Source organism: Tursiops truncatus, chromosome 6, assembly GCF_011762595.2.
Source record: "Tursiops truncatus isolate mTurTru1 chromosome 6, mTurTru1.mat.Y, whole genome shotgun sequence".
Taxonomy (NCBI): Eukaryota; Metazoa; Chordata; class Mammalia; order Artiodactyla; family Delphinidae; genus Tursiops; species Tursiops truncatus.
Window position 1 is genome coordinate 114359130 of NC_047039.1, and position 19638 is coordinate 114378767.

The following is a 19638-nucleotide window of genomic DNA, read 5'->3' on the forward strand; positions in this document are numbered from 1 at the left end:
CTTGAGACCAGGGGTGCTGATGCTTTGGTGCAAATCCAAAGGCAGGAAGAGACTGACGTCCCAGCTCACGTGGTCGGCAGCAGGACGTCCCTCTTACCCAACCTTTTCATTCTATTCAAGTCTTCACCTGATTGGGTGAGACCCACCCGCATGGGCGGGGGGGTGGTCTGCTTTACTCAGCCCACAGATTCCAATGCTAATCTCATCCAGAAACACCCTCACGTTTGGCCAAATGGCCCCCCAGCCAAGTTGACGCATATGATGAACCACCACAGCGCGGGCCACTGCACTTGGCTCATCCACTTGGCAGCGGACGGGCATTTGGGCTGTTCCTACCTCCTGGCTGCTGTGAGCACGTCTGTGGACGCACTTGTGCGAGTCTGCTTTCACTTTTCTCAAGTGTACACCTAGGAGTGTAATTTTGCGGTGTGGCTGTTCTTTGGGCAGAATTCAAGCTGAGTACCGCCCCCCGAAGATGGAAATTCAGCCATTTGCCACATCCCACTTCCCAGAACCTCCTGTCCCAGGAACGAAGCATCCGAACTCAGTGAGGAAATCCTGGGTTCACCTTTGTGCCTGAATAGGCCAGGCCCAGGGGCAGGCGGCACTTTGCCGTGGAAGGGGGTCACCGGACTCTCTGTTATTCTGGTTTGGACACGGGTTCGATCCCTGGTCCGGGAAGATCCCACATGCCGCGGAGCAACTGAGCCCGTGCGCCACAACTACTGAGCCTGCGCTCTAGAGCCCGCGAGCCACAACGACTGAAGCCCACGTGCCTAGAGCCCGTGCTCCGCAGCAAGAGAAGCCACCGTGATGAGAAGCCCGCGCACCGCAACGAAGAGTAGCCCCCACTCTCCACAACTAGAGAAAGCCCGCGCGCAGCAACAAAGACCCAACACAGCCAAAAAATAAAGTTAAAAAAAAATTTTTTTAAATTAAAAAAACAAAATCTGGTTTGAAGTCACTGGCCTGGGGGCGGGGCCAGGTAGAGAAGAGGCAGGCGGGGCCAGGTGAGAGGAGGGGCACAGGCAGGAGGGACGGGGAGAGGCCCACGTGGGCGTCTGGTGGCCCAACTCAGGCTCCCTGAGCCAATGGCTCTGCCCAGCCTGCACCCCTTGGGGTCACCCCTGTGGTGCCCCTGCTCGGATATTCCTGTGGCTTCCTCTGACCTCACGCTAGGGTCTGGACTCCTTCCCGTGGCCTCCCGGCCCCTCCCTGTGCCCCTCTTTCCTGCAGCGGCCCCTGGGCCGTGGTCCCCAGGCTGGTCAGGAGTGCCTCGCCCTCCGTGGCCCAGACAGACGGGAGAGCCCGGAGCCTGGTGGTGTCGGGCTGTATGTGCCCGGCTCCCTGCGGGGTGTCTGCCTCCCCGTGGTAGACAGGGACGCTGGACACCTTCCGAGCGGACAGAGTGACGCCGGCGCCCACGGGCCAGGGCTGGGTGGTCTCACCACTGCTCTCCCATCGGGAGGTACTTCGGAGAGGACTGCCCTGCTGTTCCCCGCTCTCAGAAAGCAAGCCAGCACCACAGCCGAGTTTAGCAAAATCTGGACAACCATCAGGATCATTTTTATTGCAAATCAGACAAAAAAGATGAAAAAAAATACATCATTTTCATCACCTGCAGTTTTGCATGTAGATAACTTTTTTAAAAAGTTTCCTTTTCATGTAAACTACACTCTATTTTATAAAACACAGTAAGAAGCAACATCTTAGGAAGTGTCTGGTCATGCCCACTAGGGGTGGCCCAACACTGTGCCCGGCGAGGCCCGAGCAGCTGCCCGAGCGCAGTGGGCGGCAGGACCCTCCCTGGCTTTGCTCTCAGGAGCTACGGTTCAGCAGCTGCAGGTCAGGTCGTGGGGCCTGGGTTCTGACATCCCTTACCAACATGACCCCTGACAGATTTGTTCCATCAGATTTCTTAAACAAAATCCCCCATTTAGAAATGTATTTACAGACATTTACTCTGCCACAGGCTTATACTTGATAATGTAAGAATCTGCTCCCTCCCCCGGGCGCACGCCCCCCCCTCCCCAAACCGGGAGGGGTGGCCCGCAAGCAGGCTCCCGGCGTCCCAAGCGCCCCACTGAGCCGCGCCGGGCCCCGGCACGAGGGTCTCTGAGCAGTGAGGCTGCACACAACCATGTTTTTCCGAGTCTCCTATAAAGACAGGGCCCATCAGCGCTCGGGCCCCGGGAGCACCAATCCATCTTCTGCTGAACCTGGGAGACGCAGTTCAAGTTGAGACGCCTCCGACGGGGTGGCCCAGGCAGTGTCTCTCCCCAGAAAGGGGTAGGCCTCCCCAGCGTGGGGTCCCAGGTGGGTACCACACCTCTGACTTCTCACTCCGCACGATGCTTAAGTATCAGTGGGGGCGGGGGTGGTGGTGCCTGGGAGCCTCCAGAAAGAACAAGAACTCACAAGACCAATGAACAACTAAGTAATACTGAACCCGAAACAAAGATTCATGATTGGTACCATGAAACGTACCCTTGGTATACCCCAAGAACACGTTTTTAAAAGCGTGTTTTAAAAAAGTCATTTAAAAGAACACCAAAACACATAAACCACATCATTCCACATGCTCCTTCCCTATTTTAGAAGCCAATTAACCCATGTGCGTAAGGAGTAAAGGGTCTGCTTTTCTCTCTCTAGATGCATCTTCTCGCAAAACGCAGGTGGTCCTGGGAGCGGGGGTCGGGGGAGTGGTCCCGCTTTGGAGGAGGGGTGAGGGGGCTGTCTGGGGAAACGGGCAGCAGGCCCGGGCACCCCGGGAGCTTTCTGAACAATGCTGGCTCGAAAACCTCCCTTCTCTGACATTTCTTTTCGGATTAAAAAAAAAAAAAAGGAAATCAATAAATAAATGGCATTTGGAAATCATGAATCTTTGTTTATATTTTACAAACACCTGGGAATCTTCATCCTAAGCAGGGAAATCACGATAGAGAACTAGTTTATTTTCTTGGAGCAGATAGAAGTTGCTACCTGGTGATATACAAAACAGTACATATAAATAAAAAGACAGTGTTTCCAGGTAAAATAAAAGTACATAAATAAATACTAAAAAAAAAAAAAAAATTAAAAATTCTTGTCCTCTTATTTTGTATAAAGACTCATGTTTTGAAAAAAGCTCCTTTGGTCGGCCCCGACATCCACGGAGCGCACGCGAACGTCCAGCAGGGCTTGGGAAAGGAAGCACAGGGTCCCTGGGGGCAGCCGGCTGTTTACTTAAAGGCCTCAGGAACGTGGGCGATCTGGGACGGCATGCTGGTGGGCGGGCTGGAGATGCCCTCGGACCAGTCGGAGATGTTGGAGTGTGGCGACGAGCTGGACCACTGGTCGGGGGACTCCGGGGACGGGGTGAGGAAGGGGTGCTCGGGCACCTGCAGCTGGTGGCTGGGGGTGTTGTCCACGGGGGAGGAGTAGCTGTGCTGGGAGGGGGGCGTCAGGAACTGGGCGGTGGTCATGGGCGGGGCCAGCGCGGCCGGCAGCGACGTGGGCAGGACCTGGCTGTCCTGCGGCAGGACGGTGTGCGCTGCCAGGCTGCCGGGGCCCAGGGGCTGCACGTCCGCCTGGCTCAGCTCCCCCGCCAGGAAGCTCCGGGCCATGTGGCCGCTGGTGGCCGAGCCCACGCCGAGGTGCGGCTGCGGTGCCTGCGGCTGCATGTTCGGCGGCTGCATCTGTAAGTTCTGCTGTTGCTGCTGAGGCTGTACCAGGTGAGGCTGGGCGGCCAGCCGCGTGCTGGGCAGGGCCTGGTAGCTCATCATCTGGGACAGGGCGGTGGCCGACAGGCCGCCGTGCAGCGGGCCCACCATGCCGTGCTGGAGGGCGGGGGCCTGCGTGCTCAGGGTGCCCGGCGCCACGCTCCCTCGCAGCGGGTTGTACTGGTTCGGCACCAGGCCATTCTGCAGCCGGGACAGCCACTCGCACTGGCCGTTCAAGCCTGCGGCCCCACCCACGGTGAAATTCACGGCCCCACCGCAGCTCCCGCTGCCACCAGCACCCAGGACCGTGCTGGTGCCGGAAGCCACGGGAAGGTGGGAGAGGCGCGGCGGCCCCGCCTCGAAGGCCAGCCGGCCACCCCCACTCAGCGCCGCCATCTCGGGCTTGGCCGCCACGCTCAGGTGGCTGACGCCCAGGTGGGCCTCGGGCATCCCGGGCAGGTGGTTGAGGGGCATAGAGGGAGACTGCTGGAAAGGGGAGGGCAGGAGGGGCGGGGAGGCCACATCCGACAGGTAGCCGTGGGGGGACTCCAGGGAGTCCACGGGCGACAGCGCGCTCGAGCTGTCCAGCAAGCAGCCCCTGCCGTCCTGGGACTTCTTCCTCCGCGCCCTGAGGTCCTTGGGCTCCTTGCCGCCGCAGGCCAGGCCCTTGGTGCTGGGCTTGCGGGCCTTCTTGCCCTGCACGGCGGGCTTGAGGTTGCCCAGGTAGCCGCTGGGAGAGCAGAGCGGGGGCGACAGGGTGGGCGTGCCGTGCAGCGGGGGGCTGCGCACCAGGCTGTACTCGTCCAGTAGCCGCACGATGTCGTGGTGCATGCGCTCCTGCGCGATGTCGCGGGGCAGGCGGTCCATGTGGTCCGTGATGTCCCGGTTGGCGAAATGGTCCAGCAGCACCTTGGCCGTCTCGTAGCTGCCCTCCCGGGCGGCCAGGAACAAAGGCGTCTCCTCCTGGGGGAATGGACGGGGGCAGGTGAGGAGGTCACCTGTCACCAGAGGGACCGGCGGTCTGGCCCCTCCTCCCGGCCACGGGGCGGGGGGCAGCTCATCTCGACCCTCCCCAGCATGCTACCTTTAACTGGCCTGTTAAGTGTTAACAAAAAAGGCCTTAAATACATCTTCTGAGACCCACCCAGAGGCGGTCTGTGGGATCCTAAACTCTAAATCAGTAAAGCTTCACCCTTCCGGGGGTCATAGGCCCCGCAGGAAATCTAACAGACTGTGGCCCCTCTTCCCTCCCTCCAAACCTGCACAGACGCAAACCCTGCCACAATTTCAGGGGCTTGGGGATGTCTAAAGTGCATCCGTGGGCACCACACGGTCCCCCAGGGACCCTGACATCTTAGCTCTGTCCCTGGGTCTTGGCTTTCTCATCTGTACAGCGGACATGCCGCATATGCCCCCAAGGCTGCTGTGCGCGTGTGGGGTGAGGCCTGATGGTGCCGGCCTGGTACACACAAGGCCTCGGCCACGGCCGCCGCCACGCCACGGCAGTCCCTTCGGCCAGCCCCTCCGTCTCCGAGGCTGAGTCTCCCCAACGGGAGGTGGGATCACGTCTCTGCCCCACCGCGGACTCAGGAGCTCCTGGGCCCAACACTGCCCCCTGCGCCCCTCCCCCAGGACAGTCTGAAATGCAACCAGGGGTCAGTGAAGTATAGGGTGGGGCTGGACACACAGAGGAGCCCAGCGACAAGTTCCGGAGACGTGGGGCACAGACTGTGGCAATGCTGAGGGAGACGGGGCGGCCCAGGCGCAGAGCCCCCCACGCCCACCAGCCTCTTGACTCAGCGTGTACCATCTGCGTCCCCCCACCCCGCCCAGGGACAGCCAAGGACAGGGCTGAGGTCCAGGTCACAGTGACAGAGAGCGGAGAGCGGCAGCCGGTTACTCGCTAGCGGGGAACGCACGCCCTGCGCTCGAGAGGGGACCCGTGACTACGGCAGGAAGGAGGGAGGGAGAGCCAACGACACACAGGCACTCGCTGAGGGGTCCCCATCTGTGCGCCAGGGGGTCCTCCTGGGCCTTTACAGGTTAGGGAGCTGAGGCCCAGGAGCTGAAGTCACTGGCTTGGGGCCCCCGTCGGAAGAGAGTGGCGTCGGGGCCGTGACCCGCCAGCCGGCGCACCTTGTTGCTCTGCATGTCCTTGTTGGCCCCGTTCTTCAGGAGCACGACGGCCGCCTCCACGTTGTTCACCGCGGCGGCCCAGTGCAGGGCGGACTTGCCTGCGAGGGGAAGCAGGGGGCGGGTTAGGGAGCAGCAGGTGAACGCGGGCACCCCCGCGGGCCGGGCGCAGCCGGCTCACCCAGGTCGTCCACGGCGTTGACGTCGGCGTGGGAGTTGATGAGGTCCTCCAGCATGCCCTCGACGGCCAGGCGGGCGGCCAGGATCAGTGGCGTGGTGCCGTCGTGCATGCGGGCGTCCAGGTCCGTGGCTCGGTTCCGGATGAGGATCTAGGCGACAGGGAGGGTCTCAGGCTCGGCCAGTGTGAGCGCCAAGCGCCCACCTGGGACAAGTGCTTGGGATCCGATCCCTGACGTGGAAGCAGCCCCTCCTGGGGTCTAAGTGGCCCCATGGAGCTGGGGCAGGGGGGAGCCACCGGCCGCCGCTAGAGGGGCCGGGGCCAGAGCACCCGTGAGAAGGACGGTCATTGTTTGCTGGTGGGTGAACGGAGCTGGGGACCAAGCCATGCGCGGCACGGGCCGAGCTCCGAAACAAGCGCCCGTGGGAATTTATGTCTCTAAGCGCCAGAGAGGCTGCCAGAGCGAACTCGCCAGGGCCTGCCTCCAGGGGCTCATTTAAATCGTCCTTGATCTCTTACTTCCATAGAAAGACAGCACGTCAAAAATTACTAAATTAAAACCCCGGTCTGCGCCCTGTTTACTTGCCCGTCTGTGCAGAGCACCACGGCCCAGGGCCTGGTTGGTCTGCGGCAGGGGGACCGGCCGGCGGCTTTCAAAGCACCCTGTGCCAGGGACACTCCCCAGAGGCCCAGGTACCCAAGTCCCTAATCCACCCCGATCCTGAGCCCCCGGTTTGCAGGCAGCAAACAGCAGCCTCTAGCCCTTCTCCCCACCGCCAGAGGCGACGCCTCCAGCCCAGGCGGGAGGGGCAGATGCAGGGGACGGAGCCTGTCTTGGGTGAAGGCGAGGAGGCCCTGCTTCCTGCGGGTCCCCACGGCCTCCTGCTAGACCGCGGCTAGACGGGTCCCCCCGCGAGGACGACACGGGGCTTTGATGCCCTCCCCGGCCTCGGGCCCCCTTCAGGGTGCAAAGGCTCGAGGTGGGGAAGCGGGGGAGACGTCAGCTGCCCCTGCTCTGGGCACGCTCGGAATGAGGGCTCCGGGGCCCGGCCACGAGGAGGGAAGGCGCGCGCAAGCTAGCAGAAGGGCGCGGGCACGGCTGCCCACCTGAAAGACACCCTGCGCGTCGGCAGCCACGGCCGCGTGCAGCGGGGTGCGTCCCATGTTGTCTTGGATGTTGGCGTCAGCGCCGGCCTCCAGCAGGCGCTTGGCCGCGTCGGAGCGCGAGTAGCGGGCAGCCAGGTGCAGGGCGGTCTCGCCGGTGCGGTCCGTCTGGCTGTGCAGGCTGGCGCCCTGGTAGATGAAGTCCGAGATGACGGCGGGTGCGTCCTCCTCCTCCTCGCTCTTGCCCGTCTCCAGGCCCCCTCCGCTGCAGGAGGCTATCATGAGGGGCGTGAAGCCGTCTGCAGGGGCGGGACAGGGGCGGGGCAGGGGCGGGGCCTGGTCAGGAAGGCCGGCCCCCAGCAGCCGCTCGGGGACTGCAGACGCGCAGCCCACGGAGGCCACCCTGCCTGGGGCCAACGCAGCCCATGCAAGCTCCCCGAGGGCAGAGGCAAGTCCAGCTCCAACGGGCTGGTGGGAGACAGAGACGCCCGCCGCTCCGCCTCCGGACTTGCCCGAGATCTTCACCAACAGCCCACCCAGGAGAGACCACGTAAGAAATGGGTGGTTAGGAAACCAACACCTTGGGTGTCTCAAAAGAAGCGTTTCGGATCAAGAAATGAACTCGGAGGGCAGAGTGAGTTTTGAGACCGTCGCCCCGAGCGGGGAGCCGGCGAGGAGGCTGAGCGACTCCCCAGGGTCCCCACCGCCTCCCAGGTCTCATCCCCCCAAGCTGAGCTTCCAGGTACTGACCCCGAGGGCTCAGGGGAGGGGGGCAGGCGGGTCACGAGGTCAGGCAAGAGCAGGCTGCCCGCAGCGGCTAGGTGCCCCAGGGTGGAGCCCTGGAGGGTGGTGCGGGGGGCCGGCGGCACCTACCCGGCCCGCGGACGTTGACATCCATGCAGTCAGTGTCGGCCTCGCCCTGGGGCGGCGTGGGGGCCATGGCGGACACGCGGAGGTCAGCGGCGTCCAGGTGCTGCTGGGTCCACTGCCGGTGATCTGTCTGGTCATCCAGGTCGGGAAGGACCACGGGTTCCTCGAACTAAGGAACAGGGTCGAATGGAGGGCCACGTCCAAAGGGGCCGGGAGGGGGGAGGGGCGGGGCGGGGGCGGGGGCCCTGGGGCACCAACTCACCCGGAACTTCTTGGCTTCCAGGCCCTCGTCGCCCCACTCACTCTGGTTGTCGTCCACGAGGGCGCCGTCCGAGGCGTTCTTCAGGGGCCTGGGGTGAGGGGGTGGGGAGGTGGGACTGAGCGGGGCTCCCAGGAGACCCTCGGGGCCCCGCCCGCTCCCGGCATCCGAGGTGGGGCCCGTAGGTCCACAGGGGGCGGCCCCGCCTCCCGCCAAGTCCCCCAGATGCCGCGGCCACGTCCACTAACTTGAGGCCCACGGAGTCCTCGCCGAGGGGCTCCCGCCGCTTCTTCTTGCTGGCCTCCGACACCTTGAAGCCCTCGGGGAACCAGAGCTGGCCATGCTGCCGCCGGCGCTTCCGCGACAGCAGCACCCCACAGCCCACAAAGAAGAGCAGCACGAAGGCCACCACGGCCACGTACATGAAGTGCAGCGGCGCGGGCGGGGGCGGCTCCACCGTCTCACCTGCGGGCATCAGGCCGAGCTACCAGGCAGGCCGGCGGCCGGGGGCAGCGCACTGGCTCCGCGGCCGGGCGCCTCCTCGCCTACTCTCCTCCATCCCGCCCCCCAAAATAAGGTCATTTTCTACGCGATTAATCAGAATTGCAAACTATCGCTAAATTCTCTCCTGCACCAGCCGGCTATCTGGAGACGGCTTTTACTTTTTTCTCCTTTAAGGGAGAAGGATTAGCCAACTTCAAATCACTGCACTTGCATTGAGCTGTTAAGACAAAGGATTTAGGGGGATTTTCGAGATACAAACTTCAACACTTCACATGACACCGATCAATTCTTTTCTCTCTCTCTCCTTTTTTTTTTAAAAAAAAGCTGTAATGATTTTGAAATAATACCCAACAAAGAAAAATCAGGAGGAAGGGGTGGGGCGAGAAAAAGGCTCCCACTTTCTGGGATGTGCTGGTTCCCCTGGGCCAGCCTCGCTGACAGCTGTCACTGTGGGGAGGGAGAGCGTGCGGGGCGGAAAACGCCAGCAGACACTCCCTAAACTCTGGATGGCGTGACACCCCCGTGGGTGGCAAATGGCACGAAGAATGTGAGCACCTTGGAGGGGAACTGGGAGACAGCCCCTCCCCGGCGGACCCCTCCCAGTACACGCAAAAGCTCCCGAGGGAGTGTGGCTGGGCGAGCAGGGCGGGCCACTCACTCTGCACGGCCTCGATCTTGTAGGGGATGTTGAGGCTGCCCAGCGAGGCGAGCGCGCCCAGGAAGGCGGCCACGTCCGTGGCGCTCTGGAAGCACTGCGAGGACGACTGGACGCACTGCCGGTTGTCGATCTCCAGGTAGACGATGGACCTGGGGGCGCACCGGGGTCGGGGGGCTCGTACCCCAGCCTCCTCCCTGCGCCCACCCAGCCCACTGCCTCCAGGGACCAGCTCTGGCCCCTGTGGCCTCACCCTGATGGGCGGGGGCAGAGGCACTCCCAGAACCCAGGGGGGCAGCCTGGGGCAGCGGGGAGCTGGGTCTGGACAGGAACAACCCTGGAGGTGGCCGGCGCCCCTGCCGGCCCACGTCAGCCCCAGCAGGGCACGCATGGCTGCTGGTCACAGACACTCCTCTGAGAGCTCCCGCCCCACCCCGGCCCCGGGGCTCCCTTGAGTGCCACGAGCATCCCTGTTCCTCATCTCGGAAGGGAAGAGATGTCAAGAAGCTGATCCTCCCCTGGAGCTGACCCCAGGCTCCAGGGCCTGGGCCATGGGGTGAAGAGCCCCCGGGGGAACGCTGTCTCCGCCCCTCACCCCACACAGGCCCCGTAAGTCCTGGGCCTCTTTCACCACGTAGTGGGAAGAGCGCTGACGCTCGGGGGCGGGGGGGGCCCGCGGGAGCGCACTCACCCGCGGATGTCCATGGGGTCCAGCTCCCTGCGCCGGCGCCCGCCCCCGCTGCCCGGGAGCAGCGAGGCCCCGCCGTCCACAGAGCGTCTGATGGGGTGCTTGTGCAGCTCCTCCTCGCGGCCGTAGTAGGGAAAGATCATCTGCTGGCCGCTGGCGTCGCGCTTGAAGACCACGTTCGTGTGCAGCAGGCGGCTGAGCTCGCGCAGGAAGTGCAGCGAGTGGTTGCGCAGCTGCTCGGGTGGCATCAGCACCACCAGCACCAGCGTGCCGGCCGCCAGCCGCTCGGGCACGTGCTCCGCGCAGTCCAGCCCGTCCCACTCGCACTCGGCGCTGTTGCAGCCCTGGTCGCAGTGCCCGTCCCTGAAGTGGTCCTTGCAGTACTGGTCGTACAGGGGGCTGTGGGCACGAGGCACGCTCAGGGCTCCCTCCACGCCGGGCCCCCGGGGACCCTCGGCCGGCACCTGCCCTCCCACCGCCCTGCCCGCGAGCTCGGGGTCCTTTCTCCGCCCGCGGCCCTTGCCCTCTCCTGGCCCATGAGCGGACGGCTCCCTCGTGCTGCCCCGTGAGCCCCGGGGCCCCCGCGGTGCAGAGCGGCCGTCCCCGTGGGCCTTACTTGCACTGGCCTTCCGCGCGCTGGCAGTCGAAGCCGTCGAAGAGGCAGCCGGCCGAGTTGCACTGGCTGTCGCAGCGGCCGTTGCTGAAGTACTTCCAGCACTGCAGGGACTGCGTGCAATTCTGCCAGGGGTCGTTGAAGTTGAGCGAGCAGTCGCCGCCGTCCCAGCCGCAGGCGTGGCTGTTGCACTGAAGGCTGCAGACCTTGTTGCCGGCCTCCTCGCGGCAGCCGGGGAGCTCGCAGGCCTCCGCGATCTGCGGCGGGGGGATGTCGAGGCCCACGCCGCCGCCGAAGCTGTAGTCCAGGATGTGGCACAGGAGCCCGTTGAACTTGGCGGGGCACAGGCAGCGGTAGAAGGGGCTCTCGGACGTGGGCTCGCAGCTGCCCTGGTTGTAGCAGGGGTTGCCACCCATGCAGGGGCTGCTGACAGGGAACTGGCACTCGGGGCCGGTGAAGGGGCCCAGGCACAGGCAGGTGGGGCTGCGCGGGCCCGAGATGCAGGTGCCGCCGTTGAGGCATCGCAGGCTGCCGCAGCTGCGTGCGTCGTTCTCACACGTGGCACCCTCGAAGCCCTGCCGGGAGGGGGCCACACAGGGGGTGTCGGGGTGGGCCGGCTCCCCAGACACCCAGGGACCCGCCCAGGCCTGACCTTGCCTCTGCATCCCCCATCCCCCTTTCCCCGGGCAGCCGGACCCTTTAAAGAAAGTCAACATAAAACGCTCGGGGGTTCCCAGGGGTTGGGAGTGAGGGAAGAGGGAGCACAGAGGGGGGAGCGTGGGGCAGTTTTAGGGCAACGGCAAACCCACGTGACCCTGCAACAGTGGACACGTGACACTACACGTGTGTCAGACCCAAACACCACAGGAGAGCAGACCTGACTTAACAGCGTATCAGTGTTGATCATTTAACAATGTATTAATGCTGGTGGCAAGTGGTAACAATGTTCCACGTGAGGGCAAGTTGCCAACAACTGGGAAACTAGGTGTGTAGAGGGAGGGGGTGCGCGGGAACCCTCCTTCTGCACGATTTTTCTATAAAAGTGCTCTAAAGGTAAAGTTTATTGACACAAAGCACACGGTCTCGAGGGGAACAAGGAGGTTGGAGTCCAGACACTCAAGCCACCCATTGTCCTCCGGCACGTGTGCGGGATGGGGGGAGGCGGGGTTCTCTGGCCACCTCAGTATCCCAGGTGCGCCAAGCGGGCGCGTCCTCCTGTCACCTTCAGACCAGGGAGCCTTCCTGGCCGCACAGGGCCCTTCCCACCGCCTGCCCGGCTGTACCTACCGCTGGGCATTTGCAGATGAACCCGCGGGCGGTGTTGGAGGCCACGGCACAGCTGCCCCCGTTCTTGCAGGGCCTGTCCTTGCAGCCGTTGATGACCGACTCACAGCGGCGCCCTGGGGACGACAGCAGGTGTGAGGGGCTGACCCCCACCCCGGCACCGCTCCCTGCCCCCGGCCGGCGGCACCCACCGGTGTGGCCGGCGCGGCACTCGCAATGGAAGGCGTTGACGCGCTGCACGCAGTTCTGGGTGCCGCGGGCGTCGCAGGGGTTGGACAGGCACTCGTTGACATCACCCTCACAGCGCTCGCCCACGAAGCCGGGCGGGCAGGTGCAGCTGTAGCCGCCCACCTGGTCCACGCAGGTGCCGTTGTTAAAGCACCTGGGGCCCCGGGACACGGGATCGATGGGGGGGTTGCAGTCGTCCACGTTGATCTCGCAGTGCACGCCTGCAGGCCCAGGCACCGTCAAACCCCGTGCGGCAGGTCCTCCCACAGGTGCGCCCCTCGGCCAGCGGTCAGGACCAGGGAGCCTGGACGCCCAGGCAATGGACGCCGGCCGCCGGCCCGCACGCTCCCTCCCCGGGTGTGGCCCCGCCTACCCTGCGTGCCCCGGGGGCAGGAACATTTGTAGGTGTTGGTGAGGTCGATGCAGGTGCCCCCATTCCGGCACGGCTGGGACAGACACTCGTTGACCTCCTCGGAGCAGTTCACCCCGTGGTAGCCAGCCACGCACTGCAGGGGGACAGCGAAGGGGCGGGCCCGGGCTCAGTGCGCCCCCCACTCCCTGTGCAGGCTGACGGGGCCCATGAGCTGCCCTCTTGCCCAGCAAAGCTGGGGGCTCCCCCCACTTGGCGGACCCAGAGGGAGACCCTGGGAAGGGCCCCAGGAAGCTGCAGTTTACTGGCCAAGGTGGGTGTTAGACCTGGTTCCCTAGCATAGAGGTGGGGGCCTTGGGGCAAATCTGGGGGAGGGGAAACCCCGTCCCATTTCCTCTTCCAGGTGCCCCCCCGCAGAGGACAACTCCTCCAGGCAGTCTTTCCTGATTACCGAGCCCTCCCCTAATAAGACTGAAAGTTGTACACGTCTGTGGGCTTGGTCTTCCCTGCTGCACCGGCTCCCAGCCCGGGGCCCAGCCCTCGCCGACACTCATACCAGACACGCGCACCCTCACCAGGGCCGGGTCCCCACCTCGCAGGAGTAGCCACCAGGGTAGTCGGTGCAAGTGGCCCCGTTCTGGCAGGGGCTGGGCGAGCACTCGTCCACCTGGTCCTCGCAGTAGCTGCCCGTGTAGCCCGCCTGGCAGTGGCAGTGGTGCGTGTCGCCCACATTCATGCAGAGCCCTCCGTTCCGGCACAGGTGGGTAACATTGATGCCTGCAGGGGACGAGGTGGACGGAGCGTGAGGCCTGGGCTCCCCTCCGGACAGCAAACCTCCTGACCTCAGAGGACAGACGCCCGGTGGTTGTGAGGAAGCCCGGGCCAGGTCGGGACACGGCCGGTTACCTTGCTGCCATGCGGCCACCTCACAGGAGACGCTGGGCACGTCGCAGTAGAGGCCAGTCCAGCCACTGTGGCACTCGCAGCGGTACAAGGCGTTGGTCTGCCAGCACCTGCCGCCATTCTTGCAGGGCGAGGAGTCACACCAGCGCACGAGGTTCTGGGGACGGCAGTGGGCAGCCTCGCTCACATGCCCCCACCCGTCAACTCCCAAGGGGCCCATCCCACCTGACAGGGGAACACACATGCGCCAGAGAACCTCTCACCCGAGGTGGCTCGTGACCCCATCCTATAGAAATTGACCCCGAGGCCCATGGGCCCCCCTGCTCAGGAACCGCCAGGGGCTGGGGTGCGGGTCTCTCTCTTGTCCTGGGCCCTCGGTGAATCCGGACCACCAGCTGTCTTTCCTTTTTTTTGGGGGGGGGAGGGGGCACGCCACGCACCTTACGGGATCTTAGTTCCCCGACCGGGGACTGAACTCGCGCCCTTTGCAGTGAAAGTGCGGAGTCCTAACCACTGGACAGCCAGGGAATTCCCAGCTGCTTTTTCTTGAAGGAAGATTTTTCTTAAAAAGTAAACAGCTCTTTTGCAACTGACGTTTTCTTGTTTGTTTGTTTGTTTGTTTTTGCGGTACGCGGGCCTCTCCCGTGGCGGAGCACAGGCTCCGGACACACAGGCTCAGCGGCCATGGCTCACGGGCCCAGCCGCTCCGCGGCACGTGGGATCTTCCCGGACCAGGGCACAAACCCGCGTCCCCTGCATCGGCAGGCGGACTCTCAACCACTGCGCCACCAGGGAAGCCCGCAACGGACGTTTTATGTGAAAATCTTCAATGAACGTAAACCTTCAATACCTTTACGTATTTCCTATGGAAACACTGGCTTTTAGCTGTCTTCCCCCAGATCAGTGGTCCTCGTTCTTGCTCCGTAAACCTCTGCTACCTGAGTTCAAGTTCACCTCTGACTCCTTATCTGGCAGCTAAGCCCAGGGCTGGGCCCCAGGCTGGCAGCCCAGATCTCCAGGAGCACCCCCGCCCCCTGAGCCTCGTACCCCAGGGTGGTGAAGCCAGCTGGAGTTGAGGCGAGGGGGACTCAGTGGTGCGGCCGTGACGCTGAGTGGTGGGCACCCCTGCGGCCCTGACTCACCTGGCAGTTGAGGCCAGTGTAGCCCTGCGGGCAGGTGCACTTGTAGGTGCCGTAGCTGTCGTGGCAGGTGCCACCGTGCAGGCAGGGCCGCGAGTCGCACTCATTGACGTCGTGCTGACAGTAGCTGCCCGTGAAGCCTGGCGGACACAGGCAGGTAAACGAGTTGATGCCGTCCACGCAGGTACCGCCGTTGAAGCAGGAGCTGGAGGTGGGTGGGCAGCAGGGGGGGGGCGGTGGTGAGCGGGGGTGGGGGCAGCGGGACCCTGCCGAAGCAGGTACCTCCACGCTGGCGTCTCCCCCTCGAATCAGTGTGGCCGAAGGGGTCTGAGTGCTGGGACAGGCCAGGAACAGCCTCCCTGAGGTCAGCCAACAGGAGTCCCAGGAGGTCGCCAACTCAGGACCAGGGACCTCAGATTCTCACACCACGTCACACTCCCTTCCTTTGCCTCCTTACAACTCACGCTGAGGAACTTCATTACACACGTGGTATACAGCGGTTAAGATAAAAAAGGCAGGAAACAGAATCGCACAGACAACACGGGAGACAGTTATGTCAGAAACCAGGAATGAGCTTCAACACTGAGCCTCCTGGCAGCCAAGGCAAATAAGGAAACTAGATGGGTTACAAGGTCCTTGGTCTGATAGAAGGAGGAACGCCAGTTCTTCAGGATAAACCACCAGGGCTCCTGCTTCTAAGTCACACGGGCCAATGGGCAATAGCTCCTTTAGGAGGAACAGCACCTGAGTCAACCCGACTGGCACTGTGTGCCCACCTGGCAGACACCTGCTCGGTGTGCAGGTTGCCAGACACTGCGTGGCCCTGCGGTCCATCTGCCTCCCCACGCCAGCCCAAGGCCCGGAACCGCCCTGCACGGCGCCCATGCCGGTGGCCGTGGCCCCCACGCACCTCTCCGTGCAGTCAGGCGTGTTGTTCTCACAGTGGATCCCACTGAAGCCCGCGGGGCAGGTGCAGGTGTAGCTGTCCACACAGTCGGTGCAGTTGGCGCCATTGCGGCAGGGGTTGCTGGCGCACTCATTGATGTCCTCCTCGCAGAAGGCGCCCTGGAAGCCGGGCAGGCAGTCGCAGAAGGCCGTGTTGATGCCGTCTGTGCAGGAGCCCCCGTTGTGGCACGGGTCTGGGAGGGGAAGGGAAGGCAGGCCTGATGGGCGGGCACCACCCCCGCTGCCAGGGCAACGGAAGCTGCGGGGACCCCGGCACTGCCCCCACAGTGTCTGGCCAGGAGCCCCTGACCCGGCAGGCTGCATCACGGGCTTGGGGTCTACACCCCTCCCCGCGTTCCCGGTCCCCAGGCCACAAGGGCAGGAAGAACGCCCGGGCTTAACAGTGACACCAAGCAAGGCTGAAGTCAGTCTTCCCTGCTCGCCAGTGACGCCAGATGACATACTCGGCTTCTCCGGATGCCAAGGTCATGTGAACCAGGGGTCTGAGAGCCCCGCTCCTCAGGGCGCCACGCCGGGCCCGGGCAGGCAAGGCCCTGGGGGCGGAGCCCTGGAGTCTGGTGGGGAGATGCTAGGACGGGCTTGAAGCCTGGCAACCTGGCTCCAGAGCCTCCAGAACCACGTGAGAACACCTCGCTGGTGAACGGCGGCCACCCCCCAGCACTTCCTCCGGCCCCTGACCGGGGCACCCTCCTGGAGGGTCCAGCTGGCCAGCGCCAACCCTGCACCCGGTGCTGCCCCGTCCACTCTCCCAGCCGACCCCGACGAGCTCCCTGCCCTGAGCCCCCTGGGGAAACAGGTCTGAGCATCTCGGAGGTGGACGGAGCTGGCCGGCCACTCACTGGGCCGGCAGTCATCGACGTCCGTCTCGCAGTTGCGGCCCGTGTAGCCGGCCTGGCAGTGGCAGCGGTAGCCGCCGTTGGTGTTCTGGCAGGAGGCTCCCGCGCGGCACGGGCTCTTCACGCACTCGTTGATGTCAATCTCGCAGGTCTGCCCTGGGGGAGGGGGAGAGGGAGCCGTTAGCTCCGCCCCCGCCCCCCAGGAGCGGGGCCTCCGCAGCCGCGGGGTGGTCCTCTGGGGGCGTCCCGGGAAGGAGGGGCTCTCCGACTTGCTGTCCCCCAGCGTGGGGCCGAGCCGGATGCAGACGTCCAAGGCTGGGAGGGCTCTGCAGCCCGCTGGCTCCTCTCCAAGGACGGGGAGCTCACTACCTCTTGCTCTACAGATGCCCAAGCTCCCCGGAACCCCCACCCTCCCTGTCCCAGCGCCTCCTGGGCTCGCTGGCTCACCCTGCCAGCCCACGGGGCAGGCGCAGGAGAAGCTCTCGTAGTCCTTGGACTCCTTGCACTCGCCGCCGTTTCTGCAGGGCCCGGGGGCACATGGCGCCAGCACCACCTCGCACGTGGCTCCTGAGGGGAAGAGGCGCAGGCGGGGAGCCCCGGCCCGGAGGGTCAACGCCCCACAGCACCGCCGGGCAGAGACCGCTGTGGCCACCACTGCGGGTGGCTCTACCACCAAAGCACGTTTGGTTGCCCCGCAGTGGGGCATACGGTGTGGCACCGGAACCCCCGTGAGCGCCTGGTTGAGTCAGGACCTGAACACGACCCAGATGACCCCCTGCCCCGCGACAGGCTGTGGGGCACGGCCTGGGCCTCAGCCCACCGAAAGCACCAGCAGCAAGGGCTGGGCTGGGACTGATGCCCCCCCAGCGTCACAGGGGCCCTGGACCTGCTCCCAGCCTCACACCCCCTCCTCGCCTCCTGGTAGCTGAGGGCCCTGCACTGAGCCGGCGGCCTGGGAGCTAATCCAGGGGCTCTGTGTCAAGGGCAGCAAGTGCCCAACGCAGGAGGCCACTGAACAAAGGCTGTGACAACAGGGGACGAGCCCTCGCTGCCGGGGACGTGCCAGCCCCAGCCCCGAGCACGGGCTACTTATCAGGGGAGCGGTGGGTGAGGTGTCAGGACCCCGGGACGGCGATGGGAGTCTGGCTAGACCCCCGTGCGCACCGGGTGACTTTTCCTCCCTGAAAGCCCTATGCAGGGCTTCCTGTTTACAGCCCACGGGACTGAGTCCTGAGGCCGCGAGGAAGCGTTATCTTCCCCGTGGTCCATTATCTCCCCGGCCCGCGGGTGTGATTGTCCAGGGCCTTTCTTTCTATCGGTTTCCACGGCGACCCGGGCAGGCAGGAAATTCGCTAGAGTTTCCGACAATTGTGCAGAGGGAAGCAGGAAGCGGGCAGACGGGAAGCAGGTCAGCACAGGCCGGCTCCTCCCCGCCGGCCCGCCGGCCCCGATGTCAACGTGTCCGAAAGGACTCGGGTGCGCCCTGGGCGCGGAAGCCCCTGGGCGGCCACCAGAGGAGAGTTTCCTCACTGGTGCGAGAGAGAAAGTCCAGCTCCCCAGCTTTGGTGAAAGAAAACACTGCTCTGGCCATGGGCCGCCCGATGTCATGAGAACCACAGCCATGGGCCCCACCCCGCCCGCCGGGGCCCTCTCAGGACCGCTGGGGGCCACAACCGTCCCCAGTGGCAGCCCCCTCTGCCCATTCCCCGTGGGGCTGGTGGCCCTAGTCGTTGTGGACTTTTATTTTCTAACACTTGGCAAATCTCTTCTAAGGAGGGGACCATATCTCGCGATCCCTTTGGCCAGGCCAGTGGCGGAGGCTGAGACGCCCGGGGACGCGTCTCCCGCCGCTCTCAGCGGGAACAGAAGGCTCCTTGTTCCCCCACACAAAGAGGGCCCGCCATCAAAGGAATCCCTCAGGCCCGGCCAGCGGATGCGGAGGGCGGCCTGGCCGCCAGGGGCCCGAGGCAGCATGGACACTGGGCCGTGGAGGCCAACAACCCAGGCCCAGCTCCCAGCTCTGCCGCCAAGGGGCCACCTCACCAGGTAAAATACTCGGGACCTACTTATACTAAAGCTTCCTCCCAGGCACCCGGTACTTTGTGGGCTCACCTGGCAATGACACCTGCCAGGCGAGGCCCTAATGTGGCCAGGCCCAAGTACAGAGCAGAGCCTTCGAGATGCCCGCCGAGCAATGCAGACAAGGCCAGCCCCGGAAGCCACTGCGTACCCCTCGGGCACCGCTCCCGTGGGTGGCCCAGGCCCCGCCCCCGCCCCAGGCCCCGCCCCCAGGCCCCGCCCTCACCTGCGTAGGGCAGGAGGCAGTTGCACTTGTACCCAGCCACGTCATCGATACACGTGCCCTGGTTCAGACACGGGTTGGACGCACACTCGTTGATGTTGGTCTGGCAGTTGGGGCCTGGAGAGGGAGGGACAGCAGTCAGTGTGGCCATCACCCTGGGTGCTGTGGCCAGGTCCCACCTGGTGTGGAGGAAGGGCCCTGCGCTGAGCCTGGGGCCTGGAGTCAACCCCAGCAGGTCTGCACGCCCACCCCCCACCCCCCACCCTGGGAGGGAGCCGCCACGGGTCGCGGTGGCTGGACCTGTGTCCTGGCTCCGCGCTGCCGTCCTGGGGGGCCCGCTCTGCACCAGGAGCCCCGCCCCACTCACCACTGAAGCCTTCCCGGCACGCGCACACGTAGCCGCTGGTCATGTCCTTGCAGGTGCCGCCGTTGACACAGGGGTTCGACTCACACTCGTTGTTGTTGATGTCACAGTTTGCCCCACTCCACCCGGGGTCACAGTCACACTTGTACCTGCAGAGGTGACCACACAGCAGCTCAGGTGTGGCCCAAGAGGGGAGGGCCTAGGTGGGGGCACTCCCCGCTCTGCCACCTTCCTATGATCTGACTGGACGGAGGCGCTGGTCCGCTCCGACCCTCGGAGTCCTTTAAACACCTTTAAATAGCCCACCTTGCCCAAGAAGGTGGTGAGGGTTTGTTAAACTAGATTGGGGACAGTGCCCAGTTCAGGGCAGTGGTCAGAAAGCCCTCCACCATTCACTCGCTGTGTGGCCCTGAACAGTGTGCTTACCCTCTCTGTGCCAAATGGGGGCGTGGGGTCCCTGCCCATGTCAATGGCCCCATCTAGACAGAGCGGTGTCAGGCACGTAATGGGTGTCAGAAACTAAAAGTAAGCTTCTCTACAC

General features: G+C 64.3%; 1 protein-coding gene across 3 annotated transcripts in view; it reads right to left on the reverse strand.

The window, feature by feature from the left end:
• Window positions 1-1533: 1533 nt before the first annotated feature.
• The window catches only part of NOTCH1 (notch receptor 1), a 46805-nt gene continuing 28700 nt past the window's right edge, over window positions 1534-19638 (reverse strand). For 2 of the 3 annotated variants that reach the window (XM_033859099.2, XM_073806833.1), the window contains exons 14-34: window positions 19101-19246; window positions 18737-18850; window positions 16879-16998; window positions 16435-16587; window positions 15540-15768; window positions 14633-14834; window positions 13494-13647; window positions 13180-13364; window positions 12591-12723; window positions 12181-12438; window positions 11993-12105; window positions 10709-11280; window positions 10096-10491; window positions 9408-9556; window positions 8494-8710; window positions 8249-8336; window positions 7990-8155; window positions 7120-7415; window positions 6016-6163; window positions 5838-5935; window positions 1534-4664 (exon numbers count right to left, since the gene is read on the reverse strand). In XM_033859099.2, coding sequence (XP_033714990.1) covers window positions 3222-4664; window positions 5838-5935; window positions 6016-6163; window positions 7120-7415; window positions 7990-8155; window positions 8249-8336; window positions 8494-8710; window positions 9408-9556; window positions 10096-10491; window positions 10709-11280; window positions 11993-12105; window positions 12181-12438; window positions 12591-12723; window positions 13180-13364; window positions 13494-13647; window positions 14633-14834; window positions 15540-15768; window positions 16435-16587; window positions 16879-16998; window positions 18737-18850; window positions 19101-19246 — 5380 coding nt within the window. In that variant the 3' untranslated portion in view covers window positions 1534-3221. Of the gene's footprint in view, window positions 4665-5837; window positions 5936-6015; window positions 6164-7119; window positions 7416-7989; window positions 8156-8248; window positions 8337-8493; window positions 8711-9407; window positions 9557-10095; window positions 10492-10708; window positions 11281-11992; window positions 12106-12180; window positions 12439-12590; window positions 12724-13179; window positions 13365-13493; window positions 13648-14632; window positions 14835-15539; window positions 15769-16434; window positions 16588-16878; window positions 16999-18736; window positions 18851-19100; window positions 19247-19638 lie in introns of those variants that run through there. The other variant, XR_012332771.1, reaches the window with a different exon arrangement.